Below are 22,968 nucleotides of genomic sequence, written 5' to 3'. Positions count from 1 at the left end.
CCTCACCTCAGTCCTCTGGAATACAGCAAGGCTTTGGTACTGTAGTTCTGGGAACCCAAGAAAATGGGATGGTTTGGTGACTTCAGCATTACAATAAATGCCATGTCTGTAACCCCAGGTGTAAACCTGTGTTCAGAAGTCACACATGGGGCTCAAAGCATCTATTGGGTCCCTGTTCCTGCCACACCTGCAGTGGTTAAATTTGTTAGGAAGTGGTGTCATCTCCATTTCCACATTTCCGTGTGTTTGATCCAGTCTTTTCCCCCAAGCCCTTGCCAGGTGTTTAAAGCATCTGGATTAAACCCCCACAATGGAGCACGTGCCCTCACCCCAGGGGCTTTGACTCGCAGCCCAGTTATCTGACAAAACATTTCTGAGTAACTTCTCTGAATTTATTGCTCCTCTTGGTTGATTCCAACGTGTCTGACTCCCTTTTTTCAGTCTGGCCTGTGTCCTGGTGTCACAAATTCACCCACGTGGCATCTGCCCTCTTTTGAACTTGGCAAGGGCTCCTTAGTGATTGCAGGGTCACTGTTCTGGATGAATATCTCCAAAAACATGTTTGTTACAGGGAATAGTAGAGGGAGAAAAACCTGATATGATTGTTATGTACATTGAGGTGTTTTTGGGGTTATCTGGTTGTTTTTAAATAACAGAGGATGGGATTTTTTCAGGGGAGCTTGAAGTGCTCAAACTTCACTGAAATTCAAATTCAACTCATCCCGGATGGGCTGTCCCAAGACATTCCTTGCTGGCCTGAGGTGACTCAGTAAATCAGCAGCAAAACATGACTTCACATCCATGTCTCCTGCATCATGTTGCTCTACATTTGTGAAGGAACACTCCAGAAATTTTTGGCAGTTAATTGTCCAAGCCTTGATTTTCCCAGAAAGTAGATACATTAATATTGCCTACTATTCCCACCTCTTATTATAAATTTCTTTATAAATCCTAATTATTGTTGCAGTACCTTTAAGCAAGTCCCTATGCATCTACCTTGTTCTTTTTTACCTGGTGATGTTTAGATGCTTTTTTCAGTAGATGCTCTGCTTTTGATCAGGAAGAATAAGATGATTTTCCTTGGTCTTTCCACAGAATTTGTTCAGCAGCCTCCAAAACTCCTTAAGACTGTGGCATTGGTTAGAATAAAATTAAGTAATTACAATACCTGGTAAAGGGTGCCTGTTGTTGGTAGCCTGGAGGATTTGCTTCCAGGATTCCTTAAGAGCAGCAGGAATGGATCTCTGAGCTAGAGGTGTTGAGTGCTCTTCAGCCACGTTGGAAAAATCAGTGTGCTGAAAAGAGATGAATTTTTTAAGCTCCAAGGTGAGACCCTGTGGCAGTTCTGCTGGACTTTTGCAGGGTTTGGGGTTTTTTTGTGCTTTTTGTTTACAGATTACCTTGTTCCTGCTGTGAGCACGTTGAAGAGGAGAACAAGGCTGCTCTGTCAGGAGAGTGGCGTTGGCAGATTCAGAACCCCTTTGGAATATCTGGGCTGTTGGAGTCCAAGGCCTGACTTTGAGGTGTGAAGCATCCAAGGTTTAATGTTGGACACTGGCTCCAGCAATGGCTCTGGGATTCTCCAGGGGCAGGGAATAGTGAGGCTTTGTCCTTCACGTGCAGGAGGGAGGTTTTTTTTGCTCCTGTTGCCTTCTGTTTGTGCAGCTCCCTTGGGTTTTTCTAATCCAGTGATCCAAACAGGAACAGGTCTCCCTTGGAGACCCTTCCCAGGTGGGGATTGCAACCTGGCCTCAGCCTGGGAAAATGCTGGGAATGACCTCTGTGCTGAGTCAGCCCCAGGGAGGGAATGTTTGAGGAGCCATAATTTTATTTGTGGTTCTCCTGCGTGTCCATTTTATGCCGTATCTGACGGATTTGTGAGAAGTGCTGAGCTCTCATAATTCCTGACGGAAGCTCTGGAGGGTGGAGGCACCTGATTCCCTTTGCAAATGAGCCTATGGATAACTCAGCTCTGACACTGCTGCCCTCCCTCCTCTTTCTTGCCCACACAGAGAGGTTGTGTGTCGTCACCACAGGATTTACTGCCTTCAGAGGGAGGATGTGATGGGAGCAGGTCTGGGAGAAGAGTTATGGCAGCACAGAAAGGCTGCCTTCCCACCTCCCTACTGTGTGCCTCAGTGGGGAAAAGTTGGGCTTAAAACTGGCAAAACAGATCTACAAGACGTTATCACTTCCTATTTTATTAGACTTGTGTTGACTCTTCAGCCTGTGTTGGAAGCAGGTGTGTTTGAGCCGTGCTGCTGTGTCCTTTGGAGGGATGTGGTGGGAGCAGGACAGGATTTCCCTCTTAAACTACTCCTCCACTGGAACCACTGTGTGTAGCCCAGGGTAAGCAAATCACTCTGGCTTTGCTGGTTTTTTTTCTACCTGTCCCCAAGGAAACAATATAAATGCCATGCCTCGAGTGTGTATCCATTGAGGGCAAACAGGATCTTTAAACAGTGATGAACCGTGGTTTTCCCTCAGTGCAGCAAACCAATGGTTCATTAGTGAAATACATTAATAATTCTGCTATGAACCCTGTTGGTAAGTGAATCTGCTTTAACTCCTTTGTATCAGCAAGAGCTGCAGGTATGGATGTCTTCCTTACATGAAATAAAGAAAAGGAAGAAAGCAACGCTTGCAAATTGGTCTTTGTTTCCAAGGAAACAAATTTGACATGCTCGGGCTGTGCGAGATGCAAACACCGCTCGACTCAGCAGACATGCCTCGGGATTTTATGGTCTGGATATTATTTTTAAACTACCTCCAATTTAAAGGCGAGGGAGAGGATGGGAATAGAAAATTGTTGGCGGGGTTTATCAATCTGTGCTTAATGAAAGCACTGGGTGGTGTCTGGGATTGCCCAGCGTGGCGTGGAGGGAATTGCTCCTGATGAAGGTCCCCGGGTAGGGGCAGCCTGGGGCCAAACAGCCCCTTCGGTGACAACCTTCAGCAGCAAGAGAGGTCTGAGGGGAGCCCTGTGCTGAATTAATATGGTTTATCCTGGGTCACTTTACCAAATGTTTTGTGCTCTAAAAATATTTGAGTAAAACGCAGCTCGCTAGCGCTTGGCTGCCTGGAGCTCCGGAGGCAGCTGCGAACATGCTCCCAAATAATTTGCTAAAAAGCTGTGGCTTGGTGTTGAGGACTGGGCTGGATTTATCAGGGAAGGGATGAGAGAGCAGCGTCATGAGTTGTTTGCGTGGTGCATCTGGCACAGATGTGCTGGGGCCTGAGGAAAATCTTGACTTTGACTTGGCTCGTGGCGCAGCACAGGAAGGCTCATGGCGTTGCTGTGGCTCCCTTGGGAGTTTGGGTCAGGAAAGAAGCTGGGTTGGGGTTCATCTGCCACCCTGATTTTTTTTTTTCTCCCTTTTCCGAAATGTTGTGTTGATAAAGTAACTTGTTTTATTTTTTAGTTATTTTTCAAACTCCAGCACTGGGGCAGACACTGCACGTGGGGGGCAGAGGGGGCATTGGAAGCAAACATCACCCGGCAGAGCACACACAATTCATGGATTTCAACATCCAGAGCTGCTTTTGGCCTGGGCCCAGCATGAGGAACAGGATACATACTATATACATTCCAACTTTGTTGGGATTAAATAACCAATTTTTGCCCTGGCAAAGCTGAACTTCTGCACCAACTATCTTTGTTTTCTGGAGCAGTTCAGAGAGCTGGGAGGGATCTGTAGGGAACATGCAAAGGATATTTTGGGAAACACAAGTTTTTAAGTCCAGCTCCGTGTGCAGATCACTCACAGTGTACAGGGCTGTTGTGTGTCTTTGCATCTTTTGTTTGGAAAACTGGAAAGGATTTAAAAAAAACACAACCTCTCTTAATTCTTCCATGAAACAGTCCTACTGCATTGAGGAGACAAGGTAATGATGGTGGAATTTCAGAGGTGACAAGTGGAAAACAAACCTCTCTTAAAATTCAGGTCCTTAGGAAAACATAGCATGAAGTGTGTTGCTCTGCAGTCTCTCCCCCTCTTTAATCCTACTGTTTAACTTTCTTGCAAATAGAGTTAAAATAACCTTCAAGGAGATCAGGGTAGACTGGGGTAGGTTTAGCTTTAAGATGGCTGGGAAGCACTATTTGCATTGCCAGCTAAAAGCATCAGTTGAAGCCCGTTGGGGGGAAAAAACCCCTAACATTAATGACATTTTATGAAAATATTGCAATTTGTGGAAGGCCCAGAGTGACAAATCACCTGGTTTGGGTGTCACTGGGAAATGCTCCTTTTGCACTAGGCTTGCCTGAGACAGGATTTTCCTTGCTTTTGTTCTAAAACGAGATGCTTGCAGCCTAAAAACGCCTGCGATCCCCGCAGCGAGAGCTTCACCTCCTTGACAGAGGATGGGAAGAGGAAGGTTGGCCGGATTGGGATGAATCCTGCACCATTTGTTTTTTTTTTTTTTTTTTTTTTTGCTAATGACACTTCCTTATGCTTACATTTCATTAAAGCTCTGAAATGGCTGAAGATCAGCCCGCACTGAGCATGCTCCGGGGTGGAGGCTGCACCCATGGAGTGAGATGGATTTGTGGCTGGAGCAGGGATAGGCCTGGAGTCAGGACCTGGAGGGACCCGCAGCTCCCCGCAGCCAGGATGGAGGTAGGGCAAATCCAGTCGGTTCCTTGCCGTGCCCCCAGGCTGGGGGAGCGAGGAGACCGGATGGAGCAACAACTGTTGGAATTGATTCAAAAGCAGCGCAGTTAAACCACTGACACGAGATGGCTTCAAACGCTTCCTGCGGATCCGCGGGGAGGGGTTTGGAATACTGACCTTTGCTGGCTGGCAGGCCCGTGCGGAGAAGGGACCTGTGCAATGTCAGGCTGGTGACATGAGGTGACAGCAGGCAGGGGCTGCAGCCAGGGCTGTGCCTCCATGGTGGAGCCCATGTGATCCTGGCTCCGTCGCTAATTGTTATTGATGGGGAGCCTCGCGGGGCTCGGACCTGCCCCGCAGTTCAAACCAGGATCCGGCTGGGATGGTGGGAGGGCGAAAGAATGTCAAACTCCAACTCCCTTTTCCAGCCTTATTTTGCATTCCAGTGGTGGCAAACAAACCTTGCCACATCAGGTCCTCCACACTGGCGAGGGAGAGGAGGGAATATGTTTGTTTGTTCCTTTGGCTGTGAGGTTTTCTGTGCTTCTTGCAGGGGGTTTAACGTGTTGGCGAGTGGGCTTGGGGGCAGGCAGGGGACTCTGTGGGTCGTGCTCTGCTGGGCTCTTGGATTTCATCCGTAGTTGCCAGGTTTTTACAAGGAATGTGTAAGCACCAGCAGGTATGTGCTGCATGAGCCGATTGACTCCAGTTGTTGTACAAGCTCGCTGCATGGGGAAGTGCCAATAAAACATTTACATTGGCTCTGGGTGTTTGTGTTAGCGAGGTGTAGGGAAGCTCTGGCTTGGTGTGGAGCAGGGGGGACGTCGGCCACGAGCCTCAGACCTGTATCCTCACGCATGGGAGGCGTGTTATGGGGGTCCCACCCGTGTTTCGGCCTGGCTGGAGGTGAAGGTAAGGCAAGGGGTTTGCTCTGCTCAGGGCACTGGGAATACTTGGGTGTTACAGCGTTGTAGTGTTTGACTTACTGAACAGAAATCTCTGTGATTGTGGTCTGCCTTTTAAGGTAGATCAACTCTTCCTTCAGGGCAACTCTGGCCACTTTTCACAGTGTAATTCAGAGGGCGACTGGCAAAGATTTGATTTTATTGCTGTGTCCCAGGTGATGGTCATTCTGCATGAAGAGTCACTTCATTACCTACAGTAACTTGCCTATTTATTGCCTGGTTCCATCTTTCTTGTGCACCCAACATTTCCTTGGTGCTTTCTGAGCCTGTTTGCTACATCAGCCCTGTGCTGAGCTGGTCACCAGTTTGCTTACTGGGCTTGCTTTTACGGTGCCTGCATAAACTCCTGCTGGCGCCCAGCTTGCTGGGCAGACAGAACTTCTCCTACTCTTTAATGGTTGCTGGGTTGTTTATGGCTGGATGAAAGCACAAAGGAAAGCATTTATGTAAAACAAACAACATTGTGACTGTACACCGAGAGGGGAAAGGGTTGGATTTTCTTTGGCTGAGGTGGGGGCTGTGTTTATGGCTTTTCAGAGTTTGTCCCAGTGGCTTTTTCTCCTGGTGCGACTCTGGCGGTTGAGGTGATCTCAGCCCCAAGTTTTCAAGCATGGTCTGGCTCCCTTGATGAGGAAATGGGACTTAAACAGTTTCAGATGCTGGAAACCCACTGGTGTGCTAATTTCCTATTGTGCTGTGTGAAGGTGTAAGGGAGCCTTAAAGACCCACTGCCACCTTATGGCAGTTGCTGAGAAGCAGCTTCTGTGGAGCCAATTCCGTACACACATCATGCTCCATTTCTCCGCTCCTCTTAACCATGAGACTTGCATGGAGGCAGGAGCTTTGTTTTTAAAGGGTTCACCAGCTCCTTCTGTTCCTTGCAGAAATTTGATAAAGTCAGCAGGATTTCTTGTGGAGCCCTCAACGGCGATATTCCGTAGGAGCTCCTGATCCGGGGAGAGATACAAAGGCATCGGGAAGCACCGATGCCGGCGAAGAACTTGCTTATTTTCACGTCAGTGCCTTAATCCTTAAAAAAAAAATAGGTGTGAGGTCAAAGAACGGGGACAGATTGAGCACGTGAGGCTCCTTGGCAGGCTCCACAGCCGCGCTCCAGCTCCCGTTGCAGCAGGAGGGAGCTGGAATGCGCGCAGCCATTTTCCCAGCCGGCGCTGCTGGCAGGGCACTGAGCAGGGTTGGCTCTGCACTGACACGGGGCTGAGCCCCCAAAGTGAACAATAACACATCTACCTGTGGAGCAGTGAGTGTGGTGGGAGTGATGATCCCACCTGGGATGCTGGATTTAGGACTCTTCTCCAGCGAGGCTGTGTTTGTGCGGTAGGAGCTCTTGATATGCGATGGCTGAATGAAGGGGAGAAATGGTGGTTTTAGGTTTCCAAAATAGAAGGAGCTGTGGTTACTATAAGTTAAAGCTGAAGGAATTTATAATTGGGAACTGTTAGGAATACAGTATGTTCTAAATTACAGCTGTCTGGCCAATATGCTGCTAAATAAAGTTCTAGGATTGCCCTGTAAATGAAATACTCAATGCATATTCTTATCAAAACATAGCAACATCTCCCAGAGAGCTCACATCTCCATTGCTGTCCAATAGGATCATTTTTTCCTTTCCTTTTCTTTTTTCCTTTTTTTTTCTTCCTTTTTTTTTTTTTTCCTTCTTGGTGTGTGTGATGTACTCAATGCAGCATCCCAGGGAACATTTCACATTTCCTATTAAGTGAAAACAGTTTTCAACTGTGCTGAGGAAAAGGGGGGAGAAAGAGCTTGAGAACTTTGGGGGGAAAAAGCAGGTTTTGAAAGGTAGGGAAAGCTGTGATTCCAGAATTGTGCATTAATGACTGCCTGCTCTTTCAAGGCTGTTATCTGAGCCTGGAGGTGGACACTGGGGCTCTCTTGGAGGATGCTGAAGACACCCTGTGTGTCCTGGGACATTCTGGTTCAGAAATACATATAATGGCTGAGGAGGAAAGGGAGCATTTGAACAGCTTGTGGTAGAGCTAGTTTATAATGGTACAGAAACAAGTCAAGATTGCAACAGAAATGCTCATCTTATATCCAGAGACCCTTCAGCTTGTTGTGCTTTTGGGATCACTTCTAAAGAGTCTTGAAGGGGAGCATCAGACTTGATCAACTGGAGGGTCTGGAAGAAGAGGAACCTGATGGAAATAAGGAAAACCCTCTATATTTTGCAGAACTAAATATTGTTCTTCCTATAGAAACAAAAATCTTCCCCTTGCCTCCCACTTGTGCTTCCTCTGCAAGGGAGCTGTGAAAATGCCGGACGTAATGGTGTCATTAAGCAAAAGCCCTGAGGAACCCGGTGTCCTTTGTGAAGGGAGATTGTTGTGCTGCTGCATTTCTTCCTGAAAATGTGGGATTTCTGAAAGGGATGTTTGAGCCTTCAGTCAGAGCGTGGAGGCCTGAGAGCCACGGAGTGAAAACACCAGAGTGAAAATACCTTGTGATCTGTGGGCGCTGGTAGGAATGTTTGGAAAGGGGGTGTTGGGCCGGCTCCTACCGGTGTGGTGGGAAAACTGCTGGAGAGCACTTTGGTTAAATAAAGGGTACAGCTTCGTGGGGCATGGGCTTGGTCTCATCCTAAATCATTAGCAAAACCAGTCTGGAGATGGGTCTGTGACCGCCCGGCCCCTGCAAAGGAGGGTAGATGGGGGCCCTGGGGTCCCGGGCAGGAGGCACCAGTTTGACAGCTCAGCCACAGGAGTGCCTATGCTCTGGAAGCTTCTTTCTCCTTTGGGATGACACAAATTTAAGGTCTTACTGATGAACACCCGGCCATCCCCTGTGGCTGGGCACTGAGCAGAGCTGCTGCTACGACGCCGATTGATCGCTTTGCTCCAGTTGGTCATGGAAGCATCTGCAATACCCCGTTTTGCCTTGTACTTGTTGTTTCTAAACAGTGTTTAGTGCTTTCGAGGATGGCCATGAGATGTGCAAAGCATCTTTTGTAGCATCTGCTCTCTGTGTGTCTTTAACCTCAGCAGTGAAAACATGTCTGGTGTGGAGATGCAGTGGGGACTGTCACCCCTCTGCCTGTGCAGGGAGGCTGCGGCCGTTTTCCATCATTATTTTATCTCTGGAAGGGAATGTTGGCTGTGGTGGATCGTTGACACTGCCTTTGTTAATATCTTTGTTTCTATTTCTGGGGTTTTAATGAAAGCTTGGTAATTTCGTGCTGCAAGGAAGGGCAGCACGTCGACTGTTTTAAAGCCATCTTTGGTTTGAACTCCAGTAATCTTTTGATGCGGTGGATAACACAACTCCTGTCTGCGTAGTCGGGGGTTGTTGCTTTTGTTTGGGGATTTTTGAATTTATCTTAAATGAGTTACCTCTCCACCTCTCAGCGACTGAGAGAAAGGCCAGGAGATTCTCATTTTGTGTATATTAAAACTTAAGATTCACATCAAACAAAAACCCAGTGGGTGAGAGAGCAATCCTTGTGTTATACTGTCACCTCAGATACTCCTTCCCTATGAAACTCAGTCATCTCGATTTAGCCTTGTGTGTTTTAACTGTTTAGTAGTGAAGCTTCTCCAGAGCGTGGAGAGAAAAACAACATCCCTGTAGCTGAGACAGATCCGTAGCGGCTCTTTGATGCCTTAATTATTGTAACCTTGCAAATGTGCCTGGCCAGGGTGGTGAAATAGCTGCTTGGGCTGGAGAAAACCTGGCTTGTGGATGTTTCCAGCCTGGCAGGACTTGGTACTCTGTGCTCTGCAGGGAGGAGGGGATGGCAGAGCAGGCCATGGCTGAGGGCCTGGACTTGCCTGCCTGCCTTGGGTGCTGGGGCAGGGCAAACATCCTCCTTGGGCTCCTCAAAACCTCCCTGTGGATTTGGATGGCCTTTTCCCTCTCTACAGTGCAGGCTGCTCCCTGCCCTCCCCAGCTCACTGTGACACATCACACTCTGCTCATCTTCATTTGGATTTCTACTCTTACAGAGAGCTCTGGCTCTTAAAGAGGACGATCCTCTGTGCTCTTCTCTTGGGGAAAACTGTTTTCCCTTTGGCCAAGAGCACGCGGGTGGTGCCACAGGCCATTTCTGAGTTTCCTCTTCCTCCTGGCCTCTTTTCTGGAGTTGTGGCCGCCCTCCCCCTCCTCGGGGGGAGGTTCTCCAGCTCCAGCAGCCTCCTGCTCCTGCCTCCAATAAATGCCAGCCTTGCTTGAATCCCTTCCAGCCGATCTCTGCTCGCAGATGTTCCTGTGAGCTCCTCTGGCAGTTTTGCTGGGAACTTGAGCAGATATGAAGATTGCCAAGAGTTTATGCTTAATTGTTAAGTGGAACAGAGACAAGCTACTCTTATTTTGAAGCTAGAATTTCTTCTTTTATCTTGCTGACTGGGCTAGCTGTATTGTAGGGTTTGGCATAGGCTGAGCTCAGAGCTCCTGCACCTCATAGTGCACTATCCCTTCTTTAGGGTGAGGATGAGGATGGATCCATGAGGGTGTCCCCTCATTCTCCCACAGCACTTTTCAACAACTCTGTTTATGATACCCTTTTAAGGTCAGTTGTACCAGGTCAAGTTGTCTCATTAATCCCCAAAGTGAAAATTAGCTCCCCTTTGGCTCAGCAGTTCTGATCTTGAATGCACTTGCAGTTGGACACTGCTCACTGCATCAGTTTAACCCATGTGCCTTCATCCCAGTGCTCTGAGGTCGAGGGCTTTGTTAAGCACAACAAAATCAGCACGGGAGCATCCCCAAGCCACGGAGAGTCCCTCTCCATCCCTCCTGCCTCTCCTTTTCCCACGCACAAGTGCTACTCTTGAAGGCCACGAGACAGGCACACCTCGCCCTATGGTTTAAAGAGCTTTCTCTTTTTTTCAGGCAAGTGATCAGTTTTGAGGCCTGGCACCCTGTCAGAAAGTTGACAGATGATCTGCGTTGCCGGTGCGTCCCCGGGATGCCCGGGATAATCGCGCTCCAATGGACGCCCTGGAGCCGGCAGGTTCTGTGTGAAATGGCTGCAGCTTGGAGGGAGCAGTGAAATGGGCTCTTCTGGGCATGCTCACTCTGTAGAGGGAGCTTTATCACATGAGCAGAAACTGAATCACTGCTCATGAGGATCTGGAATATGCAACTCTTGGAGTCTTCACCAGAAGAAGACAACAGCTGCCCGCAGGTACCGCAGGGTCCGACAGCCTCCCGCGCCCGGCGCAGCCCCGCCGGCCCTGGCAGACAGGCTCGTCTGCTGCTGGGGAAGGAGAGGCCTTGGAGAGGAGGAACAGAGTTTGGGGGATCATGGCTGGGCTTAGTTATTTATTTATTTGCTTCGATGCTCCTCTCCTTCGCTGCCCCGTGCGCAGGAGGGCAGGCGGGCGCGCGGGGACCGGCCGGGCTCCTTCCCGCTGGGATGGATATTCCAGGTGCTGTGCCATGGGCTCCTGGGTCCTTCAGCATCTGACATCGCTCCGGGAAACCTCGGGCTTTGTTTTCCTCGCGTCCAGGGGTGGTCTTTGATTTGTGTTCTAGGGTGGGGAGGCCTGTTTGGGGTTGGGGTTTTTCGTGTATTTTTAGGGTTGGTTTGTGCTTTTAGAAGTTTTTTAAGGGTGAAGTTTCTGGAAAATTCTCCCGGGAGCCCTCCCTGCTCTTGTAGCTCTTGTAAGCAAAAGGAGCAAAGCCTGGGGTGTCTGATCTGACTGAAGACTGAACTTTCAGAGGGGAGGAGAGGGCCTGTGGCCACATGGCACCTCCTCACTAGGTCTCCTTTGACAGCTTCTGCTTAGGGCTCATTTTCTCAGCTGGAGGCAAGAGGCAACAATATTTCACCAGGAAGAAACAAGCCTTTTGATTTTGGGGTGACTTCCTCCCCTCTCTCTTCTATTCTTTTTTTTTTTTTTTCATTGTAACAATGAAATCCAAGGGACCAGCTGGTTAAAATGAAACATCCGTGGTTGATTTCATGGCAGGAGGCCCAAGTCTGCAACATATTTTAAAAGTTGCCTAAAATTCAGGGTCCTGGCCCTGCCATGGGATTTTATTTTTATTTTTATTTTTATTTTTTTTTCTGTGGTTTTTGTTATGTGCAGACAGCTCAGTTGGCTGCCACAGGCCTCAGTGGGATTTGGGATGGACACCGAAGGTCCCAGAGCCGTGGGGAGCCTGGGCACCCCTACAAAACACTGTCCTGAGCTTACTGTGCTCCAGGGAGACCCCTGAAGCTGCCCTGCAGACACAATATTGAATTTTCAATCGAGGAGCAAGATGTGAAGATGGCATTTAGAAGATTAGGGAGCTTACAGGACAATCTGTGGCACCTAATCTAAATATCTGTTGTGTCTCCACTGGACTATAAATGCACTCATTGTTCATCATCTAGAAGATGTGAGCGAAAGGAAAGGGCCTCAGGAGCCACAAGGAGAGAAATGAGATTTCTTTTTAACAGTGAGGAGCAGAGGCCTTGACCTGCTGCCTGAGAGAGAAAATGGGCTTTGGGCTCGATGAAGGCTGAGGAGACAACCAAAAATGCACTGAGGTGTGCAAGGTGTGCTCCTGTGAGGTGGTGACACGGTGACACCGGTGTGACAGCGGCTGACAGCGCCCAGCACTCCGTCCCTGCTGGCAGGGGCCCTTTGAAAGCGTCTACAGAGCTGCAGAAAAGCCTGACCTACTTTGGAGGGAGGAGAGCAGCCGAGGTCTGGGCTTGGCGCTGCTTCTCGGTGAGGGTTAAGAGCCCGACGTGGGGCCTTCAGGTCTTGGGTTCGGGCTGTTCCGCGTGTTTAACGCACTTTTCAGTGCTTTCCATGAGCTCTTCCCCTCGTCCAAGAGTGTGCTGGGGCAGAGCTGGGCTCTGTGGCTCACATGGGGCATATTGCTGCTGCTCAGCCCCTGTGAAACCAGCCCTGGGCAGGGGAGCAGGGGCAGCTCCATGACCTGGGGGCTTGGGTGGCAGTGGTCATCCCAAGGCTCCTTTTGCCAGGCTCCCTGACCTCTCCCATGTGGTGCCATCTCCTAAGGAAAGAGCGTTCATCTCCTGCACTGTCAGGGAGTTGCTTTATTCAGGTAAACAAGGAGTTTTAAGGAGCTTCGCTCTCCTGGCCAGCTGGTCTGGGGGAGGGCTGGCTTTGACTCCTGCTGCTCCTCTTTTGTTTTCCTTTTTGTTGCTTTTCCCTGAAGTTTTTCCTTCTCACCTTCCCGCTCCTGGGGCCGGGAGCGGTCGAGGAATGGCCGCAGCAGGAGAGTGACCGTGTGTTTGGGTCACTCGGAAGGCTCGGGGCACTGATGGCGTGTGCTCCCTGCTTGGGAGCCTTGGAGGACCATATGTTCCTGCAGTGACATGGAATGTCAGAGGCTTGGAAATGAATCCTGAATTTATAACCCTTAACCAGCGTTTTCAGCCAGTTATTTTTATGCTCCTCTGAATTTAGAGTTTTGACACCAACTTCTCTCTGCAGACCCTCATGTTGCCTTGTTTCTGGAGGGATCTGTCCCTCCCTGTGCCTGTGGGTGCTCCTTGGTCTCTTGGGTTGGGGGATGCCTGTCTGGCTTTGCTGTAGGGTGATCTTGGTGCTAGAGGGAGGCAGAGGAGGAGGATGGGCAGTGGGCAGCACTGCCTGCCAGGATTTACAGTAGTCAGGAAAGCAGCAGGAGCGAAGCTCTCAAACTGTACAAGCTAATTGGAAAATGTCCTAAAAGCAAATTAAAAATAGAGGGGGAAAAATGTAGAGCAAGCTTTTTAAAAATATTCTGGACTCCCAACTCAACAGCTTGCTTCCCCCAAACAGGTAATTTATTTATCCTTTTCCTTCAGTCCCCATCAGGAGGGGGAAGGACATGGACAAGGGTCGAGGCAGTGGGGGTTAAGAAGATCTGACGTGCAAGTGTCCTCCCTGCAACGCTGCCATACTGTGCTGGAGCAGCACAGTGCCTCTTGCAAAGGAAGCTTTTCACAACTTGTCCTTGTTCCAAGGATGAGGAAACCTCCAGCTCTTCTGGCATTTTCTCTCTGTCATAAGTCAGAGCTGCTTTCACCTGTAAAGTATGATCAACACAGACGGGGAGAGGGCTGGAACAGAGCGGGGCTCCGAGCAACCTTGCAAGGCTTTTCATGGAGTTCTTGGTGTTAAATGAGGAACATTTCCCCTCCTCCTCTCCTCATTTTCCTGTGTGCCTGCAAAAATACTCTGGTTTGCATTTAAAGGAGAAAACTCTATGTGCTGGGACTAAGCCAACTTGTTTATTTAAGGGAAATACCATATTTCCAGCCCTTTTTCTCACTGAGGAAGGCTCAGCAGAGGATGGCAGACTGGGCTGGGTATTATATTTTTAGGTGACATCGAAGAACAGTTGTGATTCGAAGAAGCTAAAAAATCATGGCTGGCTTTTTGCATCGAGCCCTGCGAGACCTCTCCTCCTCACAGCCCCCCAGCCCCCGACGGGGGGCTCCAAAGCAGGTGGATTTTGACCTAAATCAAGGGGGGAGAAGGAAAAAAAGAAACAAAAACCAACCGGAAAACAGCAAAACCACCACCATAACCCCTCCAGGCTGCTGCTCTCCATGCTTTCGCAGCGTGCCTTCCCCCAGGGGGGTGTTTGTGGCGGGGGCTGGGGGCGCTGGGGAGGGACAGGGGCCCTGTGTCCCTGTCAAAAGATGGCAGGTCCGTGTGTCCGTAAACAATGCGGTTATGAAATGGCAGCGCGGCCGCGCTGAGCATGCTCGGGAGCTGCCTGTAGGGGGAGGCGAGCCAGAAAGATGATCTAATTCCGTGCAATTCTTGGGATTGAAGGAAAAGACCAGGCTCCACTCTTAATGACAGAGCAGAAAAACCAGGCCCCACGCCGGGGACGAAGCCCGTAGGCCATGGAGGAGAGGGTGTGAGGATCTCCCACCTCCAGGACTTCGGGTGCTGGGCAGCGCTGTGTCGCTTTCTCGCCCTCCAGGAGAGTAAGGCCTTGGTGAGGTTTTGCTGTAGTTATTAGAGGGACAGGCCCGAGGGTGCAAGTTTTATGATGATTATTATTTTTATTATTATTTTGTCTCTTTTTTCCCCCCCTTCTCCCTGCCCGCTTTCCTGGCTCGCAGGCACTGGGGCCGCTCCATGGCTGGAGGTGACCCAGGTGGAGGTGGTGTTGGCAGCTGAGCCAGGTCCTCGTGGTCCCATGGGAAGCCCATGGGGGGCTTTCCCTCCTCTGCTGCCCCATGTGCCCTTCCTTGGGGCGCCATCGGGATGGGCAGGGGGAGAAGGAGCTGCGCCGCTGGCTGTGGTGGTTTGGGGGTGGGAGGAAGAGGAGCGTGGAGGCTGAAGAGGTAGCTGAGCCCCTTCCATGGGGGTGAGCTGCCTTCCAGTTCCCCATCACTGGAATCTGCTGGAATCTGCTTGCTCCAGGCTCCTCTTGGTGCTATGGTTTTGTCCTGGCTCGGCCTTCCTGGGGACTGAAGTGGCTGTTTCTGAAGTGGCTGGTTTGCTTTCGCTGGAGATAGTGATGAATCTTGGTCTCCATTTTAGGGTTTTCTTCCCTCCCCTCCCCTCCCGGGTACCAGGAGAAGGCAGGAGCAGCTGGACTCCTTGCTCCTCTCAGCCCGTGGAAGGAGGGGATGCCTTTGTCTGCTCTGGATTTACACTTGCCTGCACATACAAGTTGCACTGGCTTTAACTCTACTGGGATGCAGCTGGATGGGAACGGTGCTTCCCGGCCTGGAAGCAGTGAGGAAGTGTAAATTGATCTCCCCTTTCCAGGAGGGCACGGGCTCTGCAGACCCCCCTTGCCTGAAGCCTGCACGCCCTCGTGGAATGCCTTGTCTTAAGAGAAATCACTTTAAGTCCTGTTGTGTTTCATACACGTGTCTCTGTGTTCCCAGCTGTTGCATGCAGGGACTTGTGCCTCTTTCTACGAGTCCCCCCTTTTTGGGAGTTGACGTGTGAGTTGTGTGGCTGGAATGGGAGAGAGGACATGGGGGTTGAGAAGGAAATGTTTCTTTTCTATGGGAAAGAGTCTGGGTGAAAGGAATCCAGGAGACAAAAGAACTGCAAAGAATTTGATTTGGGGACAAACTTCAGGCTGAGGGCAGTGCTTGTTGTGAGCTGCAGATAAAATTCCATGTTCACATGATTGCATGGGGCTTATAAGGAAGTGTGGCCTTAACCTGGAAAAAAAAAAGGAGCTTTGAGGCTGGTGACTGCTTTGTAGGCCGGGTGTGCTGGTGGTTGTGCTTCCTTCCTTCTGCAGATCAAATGCTGCTGTTGGTTCTAATGACAGGCCCGTGGTCAGCGTCCCCACGAGCCCTCATCCCAGGCCTTGCCCATGCACAGCAGGACCTGAGCAGCACCCAGACCCGAAATGAGCAGCCTTCCCCTGCCTACAAAGGAAACACTCTCTTTGTACAAGCCTTCTCTTCATCATTATTTCCTGTATAATTAACTACAAAATGTTTGTCTTCTCTTTAAGGCAAAGGTTATTGTGAGCAGGCTGGTTCGGGTTGCGTTATTTTTATTTTTTTTGTTTTCCAGAAGAAAGAGGGAAAAAATGAGTGAATAAGAATCTGCTGCTGGGGTTGCATCATTTGTTGAGAGCTTTGCTTCTGCTGTGCTGCAGTCTGGGCTGGTGGGAGCTTTCCCTGGGGCGGTGTCCTGACTGTGTGTGGGGAGCAGGGCCCGGTGGTGTCACCTCGGAGGGGTTGGTGTCATCTCCCTGCTGGAGGATGGGCAGGATCAGTGCTGTCCATCCCACTGGGTCTGGGGGCAGAGGTGTTGGTGCACCCCACTGCCCTGGATGGGAAGGGGCAGTTTGAGGGGTGTCCTGCTCCCAGCCCTCTTCCAGCTTGACCTGCTGTAGCTGCTCAGCTCCGCTCACGTAACGCTCTGCGAAGCCTCGGGTTCCCAGACCGTTGACTTTTAAGACATGAAAAAAAAAAAAAAAAGACCCTGGTGAAGGTAGACATCTTGGCACCTCAGCCTGAGCTCCTGCCTGGGCTGCTGGGAGAGGACACAGCTCGGGCTCATGATGTAACTCTGGTCCCCTGGGCTGGGTAAGCTGCAATATGTTGGAGTTTTGCTGTGCATGTGTTGTCTTTGCCTATAAAACCTGTTTGGACTTTTGTGAAGGGCACTCGGATGGCTGATGAAAATGCCAAGGAGGAGGCTGAGAAAGCTCTTTCTGTGTTTCCCAGCTTTGTTCTTTTGCTCTTCTTTCTTTTCCTTTTTTATTTTTTCCTTTTTTTTTTTTTTTGTGGGATCTTTTTTTTTTTGTTTTAAAGGCACCACTGTAGCTTCTAGTCATCATCTGTTTGGAAATGCTGCAGAGCCTTCCCTTGGCCGGTCTGACCTGTCTTCCATCCCCTCCCAAGACCTCATGGAGGAGAGGAAGCCTGTTTTCTTGTAAACAGAGGCAGAGAGCGAAAAACTAAACCAGCAGTAGCTCCTCTGCTTGGCTCCTCATGGCTTTTAAAGCCCTTTCAAAGACCCAATCAGTCTTTCTTCAGATGCACTAATTTTTGCTGCCCCTTGAAACCTAAAATTAAAAGGGTTGAGGGGAGGGGGGGGCAATTATGCTTCATGGCTGGTGGTGTGTACCCTTTGTGGAGGTTCTCCAGCCACGGATGGTTAATAATCACTCTGGGGTCGGCGAGGGAATGGAGGCAGCCGGCTGCGGGAAAGGGGGAAAGGAGGAAAAAAATAAATGGAGCGAGTGAGACTTTTATTGTGAAGCAGCGTGTGCTTGGCAGTTGGCTTTGTTGGGACTGCTGCAAGAGCAGACATTTCTCGGCGGGGAGGGTGGGTATAGGATTTCCCTGCCAATCGGGAGCGGACGGATGGGGCATGGGGAGGGTGAGCAGAAAGGGAAGTTTGCTCTGGATTTAAGGGAGGGGAGGGCAAAAAACCCAACACACACACCCCACCCCCACCCCAAAAAAATGGAGGTATTGACACTTTGCGGTGGAGTTGGTGCTAAGTTGGCTGGGTGGAGCCGTGGGGCTGCTGGGAATGAATGGGTGGGTGCCCCGTGGGTGCCCCTCGGGGTTGGGTGCTGATGGAGGGGAGAGCTCTGGCCTGGGGGGAAGAGGCTTCGAGGGCTTTGCAGGGGTTTCCTGTAGCTTCCCTTTGATCAAAATGCTTCAAAATTCACAGTTGACTCTTTATTTATTTATTTATTTTTAATTATTACTTTATTTTCTGCCTCAACACTGAGTTTTTGTTGGGAAGTTGTGACGCTGCTGTTGGTGGCGAGGGATGTGTCTGTGAGACAGGAGAGCCCTTGAGGTGCCACCTCAGTCAGCCTTGCCTTGGCACCCAGCTTTTGTGCTCTCACAGCAAAAAAATGGTGGTTTCTCTCTTGGGGATGGAAGTTCTGCTTTGAGAGCTGGGCAGGACCCAGGCAGCCCTGAATTCCTGGTGACTGCAGCGAGGAGGGAGGGTGGTCGAGGTCTGATTGACTCCAGGGTTTCCTGCAGTGGCTTTTCTTCAGGCGTCGTGGGCGAGCAGCAGCAACGCCTCTGTGGAAGGGAGAGTGTGGGTGATTTGTGGGCTGGGGATAGTGCTTAGAAAATAAAGAAAAACTTAGAATCAGATGGCTCAGAATGACCCACTGGAAGTCCTGGGGCTTCTCGTATGAGTCAGTGTAACAGCAGGAATATCAAGACCTTTCCTTATTGCAACAAAGGTTGGGAAAACAAACTGCTTCCTGTTAGACAGACTGAGGCTCTTTATTTGCTGTTGGTGCCTGTGGCGAGGGCCTGGGTGCCCCTTCCCGGGGTGCCCTCGGGCACTCTCAGCTCTCTTTTCACTAGTCTTGCTGCAGGATGATCCATGAGCAAAATGAAGTTATTCCCAGTTTACAAGAGGTCTGGCTAGAGGAGAGGTAGGGTTTACAAGCTCATGTTTGCAGCAAGGATATATATTATTGGCTTAGCAAACAAATAAATAAAGAAGGTGCTCTATGTTCAGGCTTTGGGCTGTGTTTTATGATCATTTCTCGATGGCAGCTGTTGGCCAGTGTCTGCTGGAGGTAGGTTCTGCTGCAGGCTGTCGGTGGGCTCAGCTGAGGTTCCAAATGCTCACAGCTTGATTTTTGGGCTGGGGCTGAAAATCTGAAGGTGCTGTGCTGGGAGCACATGTTCCCTGGTGCTGAGAGCATTGAGATGTGGCCGGGTTTGCTGTTTGTTTGTGCTCAGGGCAGGCTGGGGACAGGCAGCCCCCCCCAGCCTCCGTCCTCCGCGTTATCGGAGCAATCCTGGAAGTGCCCTCAGCTCCGGGCCTGGCAGGTGATGGAGGCTTTCCCAGGAATTCGTGCCCAGCCTGGTGCTCCCTCCTTTTCCTTAGTGTGTGTTGCTTTGCAGATGGAGGCATTTGGGAGCATCCTGCAGGGATCTGGGGCTGGATGAGCCCCTTGTGGGGCTGGGGGGCTGCTGACATTGCTGCTGAGTTCACATGGAAACAAACCTGTCAGTGTGGCTGGTGACAGCAAAGCAGCACCAAAGCCCATCTCCTCTGTCCTCTCTGGACAGAATCCCACATGATGACAGGAGAACTGCTACTGGGAATGGTTTGGGAGCTGGTACACCAGCTTTGGAAGCTGGTACACCGGGTTTGGGAGCTGGTACATCGCGTGCACCTTATCTCTCTTGCTGGCTTTGTGGGAGATGGGCAGGTTGTTTTTCTTCCTTTATCACTCAGTGTGCTTTAAACCTTGTGATTTGCATGGCTGAGGCACCATCTGCTCTCTGTGCTGGCCCTACAACAGTTGGCTTGACCTGGGTTTATTCTTGTGCCGCGGCGCCGGCAGCGTGTGCTGAACCCTTCACCCGACCTCGTCACGCGGCAGCTCTGCAGGGCAGGCACCATCTTTGCCTCCAGACCAGCTTGTCTCCTTAAGCACAGGGCTGTGGCAAAGACCCCTTCTATTTCTTTTTTTTTTTTTTTTTTTTTTTGCAAACACCTTTTTTCCTACTGTTTTGTTCTGGTGGCTTTTTTTTTCAGTCTCACCACTTCGACATAAAAAACGAAGGTATTAAGGCTGCAAACCTGATCTAACAACGTGACTCCAGGCGTGTGAAAGGCAGAGGAGATGAGCAGGTGTTCCCTTTTTTACGTAAAAATAAAAAAAAAAGGGGGAGGAAAAAAGAAAAATTACTTTCTATGGAATTAAAAATAGAGCTGATTAACTTCAATAAACATGGGTGTTGTGAATGAGGAGTTAGCTGGAGCTGGCTGATGGTTTGCATTTTGTGTGTACCTTTGAATGAACTACAAAAAAAACAACCAAAAGCTCACGGGCTGGAAATGTTGATAAATGAGGTGTAAAGAGAAGGCTGATAGATCTGCCTCCCCCACCCGAAGCCTAAGAAGTTTTGGGGGAGTAAAAGTCACCTCCTGGAGATGCCTTTCATGTGCACTGACTCAGCTGGATTCCTGGGCACGTTGCACTCACAGAATCTGTCTGGCTCGTCCGAGCCCAGAGCTGGGAGGTCTGAGCCCCGGGCACAGCTCAGAGTGTCTCTGCTCCTCGGGCTGTCAGCCGGGGCCAGCCCTGCCGTGTTTTATCTGTGACCTGTGCCTTGGTGGCAGCTTCCTGGCGGCCTTATTTTGCAGAGGGAGGTTTGCCCATGATGTAAACAGGATGTGTCCATGATTGTCTCTTCTTTTCAATGCAATGCAATGTGTGTGTGTAGATGACCATGGAGCTAATCCCTGACGTTTCTGTTTTGTCTCCCTCTCCTTAGCGAGCATTGCTGAGTAAGGGAGAGCCAAGGAAAGACGCCTGCATGAAGACTGAGCTGCTGAAAGACATCACCAACAACAAAGAGGAAGGTGAGCACCTGCCTCGGGTGAGGGCCAGACCTTGCTCATGAGGTCAGCACGTGATGGGAACAAAACCGGGGGCTTGGAGATGTGCTCTGTGCCCCCAGCGCCTCAGCTGTGCTCCCACAAACAGTGGCTCCCTTCTCCTGGGATTGTTCTCAGCAGGGCTCTTCCCCAGAAGAGGCAGATTTGCTTTGCAGTCCATCCCCCACCACTCCCCTCCAGAATGGGATCTCATTTTCACTTCTGCTCTGGTGTGACTGTGAGGCCGAAGGAGTCACTTTGAGCTTCCTCTGCGTGGCTGGTTTTAGCTGAGCTCTGATCCCTCCCCACGATGGCCTTTTCCTCCCTCTAGGAAAGTTCACTTTCTGTTTTCCTGGGGGTTCCTCTCTTACTGCTGCTGTTCTGCAGGGTGGCTGGTGGGATTGGACACCCCACACCTCGAGGTGTTGGGAGACACTTCCAGGCTCCTGTGTGGGCTCTGCTGCTTTTACTGTGCAGGATGCAGCACGTGTTCACTTGACAAACTGTTTCCTGCGGGAAAGTTACATAAAAGTAACATAAAAGTTACAAATTCTGTGAGTTACATGCACGCAAATCTAAGGGCTTAATAAATGTGTCAGTAGGATTAGGGGAAAGAAACCCACCACTCTTTATCTTTCCCCCAACTCCCTCCTGTCTTTATTATTCCTTGACTAGTTACTTCTCCTAGCTCTGCAGGGATTTGGTGTGTTTTTGTTCTCCTTTCCATAACAGAGCATTAGGAAAGCACTGAACTGGCCCCATCAAAATCCCTACTCTTATCTAGAAACAAAATTTTGGACTTAATTCAGTTGTGTGTGAGTACAGCTCTGCTTTTTCTTTCTCCTCTGTCCAGCGTAATGTTTTGTCAAGCTGCTCTAGTTAGAGAGTAAAGCTCAGAACAGGCAAAATACTGAATGCTGTGTCAGGTGCTTGGATATTAACTGGGAGCACATGAGTCCTGCTGCCAGAGCTGGTGGTGTAGGGACCTCAGGTCTGGGCAGAGCAGGGCTGAAATCTGAGGTGTCAGTGGGAGGTCGTGTTGCTCTGGGGGAGCCTCTCAATTTGATCCCTTGCCTTGCTTGGCTCAGGACTATAAATCTTGTTTGTTCAGCTCTTGGTTCATCTTAAGGTAAGTGTCAAGGTGGAGGTAAAAAATCCAGAAGGAGGATGGGAAGAGACATTTCTGTGCCTTGGATGTCTTGACCGGTTGTGATTTAGAGCAAATGCTGCGTGTCAGGAGGGAGCTGAGAACCCTCCCTGTGCAGGAACAGTCTCCAGGCTTCACAAGGTGCCCAAATTCCAACCACTCCAGCTCATTGTCTGGTTCTGTAAGAAGAAGAGTCCTAAAATGTGATCTGCATAGTGTCCATTCTTCTGGAATGTTCAGCTGTATCCTTCCCTTCCCAGCACACAATGGTGTGTGTGGTCGCTGTGCTGTGCCCATTGTCCCTCACTGCCCTTCCTTCCCCAGCTGGGATCCTTGGAGGATCATCGTCAACACAACATTAATTAACATCCCCAAAGCCTCTTAATAACAGTGTTTAGTGTTGGCAAAGAGTTTGCATTTCTGACCGTGGCGTGAACATGAAATCATTCCAACAGACTCGTGAGATGCCATGAAATTGTTTCTTTGAGCCCAATTTCCTGGCTCAAGGACAGGCAGCAATGTATGGAACTGGGGTGTGTGGACTGGAAAAGCACCCTGAAGTCTCAACTTTCTCTCTTTACATTTGTTTTAACAAACTTAAAAGTAATTTTCCTTTAGCAAGGAGGGTGTGACCAATGCTGTTTAATACCTTCATCAGTGCCATGGAGTGGTTTAGGCTGAGTTGCTGCAGCAAACTGATGGTGTGTTTGATGGGAACCAAGACCTTCAGCACACAGCTGAACATGCTGTGGATTGTGTTCCCTTTGGGAAAATCCCCTTGGAAGGTAACTTGTCAGTATTGAACCTGGGATCTAAAACTTCCAGAGGCTTGAACTTACAGATCCAAAGGCTGACTAAAGGTGCTGTTTGGGCTAAAGATTTAGTGTGAATCACTGTGTTTTTCTCTCTTTTCACTCTCCCTGGGCTCAGAAGGGTGCTGATGCTGAGGGCAGGGCCAGCTCCCAATTGGAACTGTGGTAGCACATCCCACAGCTCCACTGCTGCCTCTCTGAATGGCTTTTTACCAGTTACACCTCTACCTACAAACTTGTGCTTCCCCTGTGCCCAAGATGAGCCAGGAAATTCAGGTGACTTGAAGCCTTGACTGAGATTTGGGGGTCTGTCCCCCAGGCCAGGCCCATCAGCACCCCTGCAGCAGTGCCTGTGACCACTGTCTGGCTCCAGCACTGAGGAACATCATCATGCTGGAGATCTCCATGAGGATCCTGTTGCAGGGCTGAGCTGCCCCAGTTTGTAATCCCAGAATCATAGACTGGTTTCGGTTATGAGGGACCTTAAAGTTCATCCCGTTCCATCCCCTGCCATGGGCAGGGACACCTTCCACTATCCCATGTTGCTCCAAGCCCCGTCCAACCTGGCCTTGGACACTTCCAGGGATGGGGCAGCCACAGCTTCTCTGGGCAACCTGTGACAGGGCCTCCCCA

The 22,968-nt window shown here is 50.0% G+C and overlaps 1 protein-coding gene across 14 annotated transcripts in view; it reads left to right on the top strand.

Moving 5' to 3' along the window:
- EHMT1 (euchromatic histone lysine methyltransferase 1) overlaps positions 1 to 22,968 on the top strand; it is a 127,484-nt gene that overhangs the window by 35,847 nt on the left and 68,669 nt on the right. For 8 of the 14 annotated variants that reach the window (XM_027650164.1, XM_027650168.1, XM_027650173.1 and 5 more), the window contains one exon: positions 20,274 to 20,361. In XM_027650164.1, coding sequence (XP_027505965.1) covers positions 20,316 to 20,361 — 46 coding nt within the window. In that variant the 5' untranslated portion in view covers positions 20,274 to 20,315. Of the gene's footprint in view, positions 1 to 4,520; positions 4,620 to 5,438; positions 5,526 to 10,614; positions 10,740 to 14,315; positions 14,513 to 16,558; positions 16,584 to 17,362; positions 17,383 to 20,273; positions 20,362 to 22,968 lie in introns of those variants that run through there. The other 6 variants (XM_027650170.1, XM_027650174.1, XM_027650165.1 and 3 more) reach the window with 6 other exon arrangements.

The sequence above is a fragment of the Corapipo altera genome, unplaced genomic scaffold (assembly GCF_003945725.1).
Source record: "Corapipo altera isolate COAL_440 unplaced genomic scaffold, ASM394572v1 268, whole genome shotgun sequence".
NCBI classification, from domain to species: domain Eukaryota; kingdom Metazoa; phylum Chordata; class Aves; order Passeriformes; family Pipridae; genus Corapipo; species Corapipo altera.
This window is presented reverse-complemented; position numbering and strand designations above follow the sequence as displayed.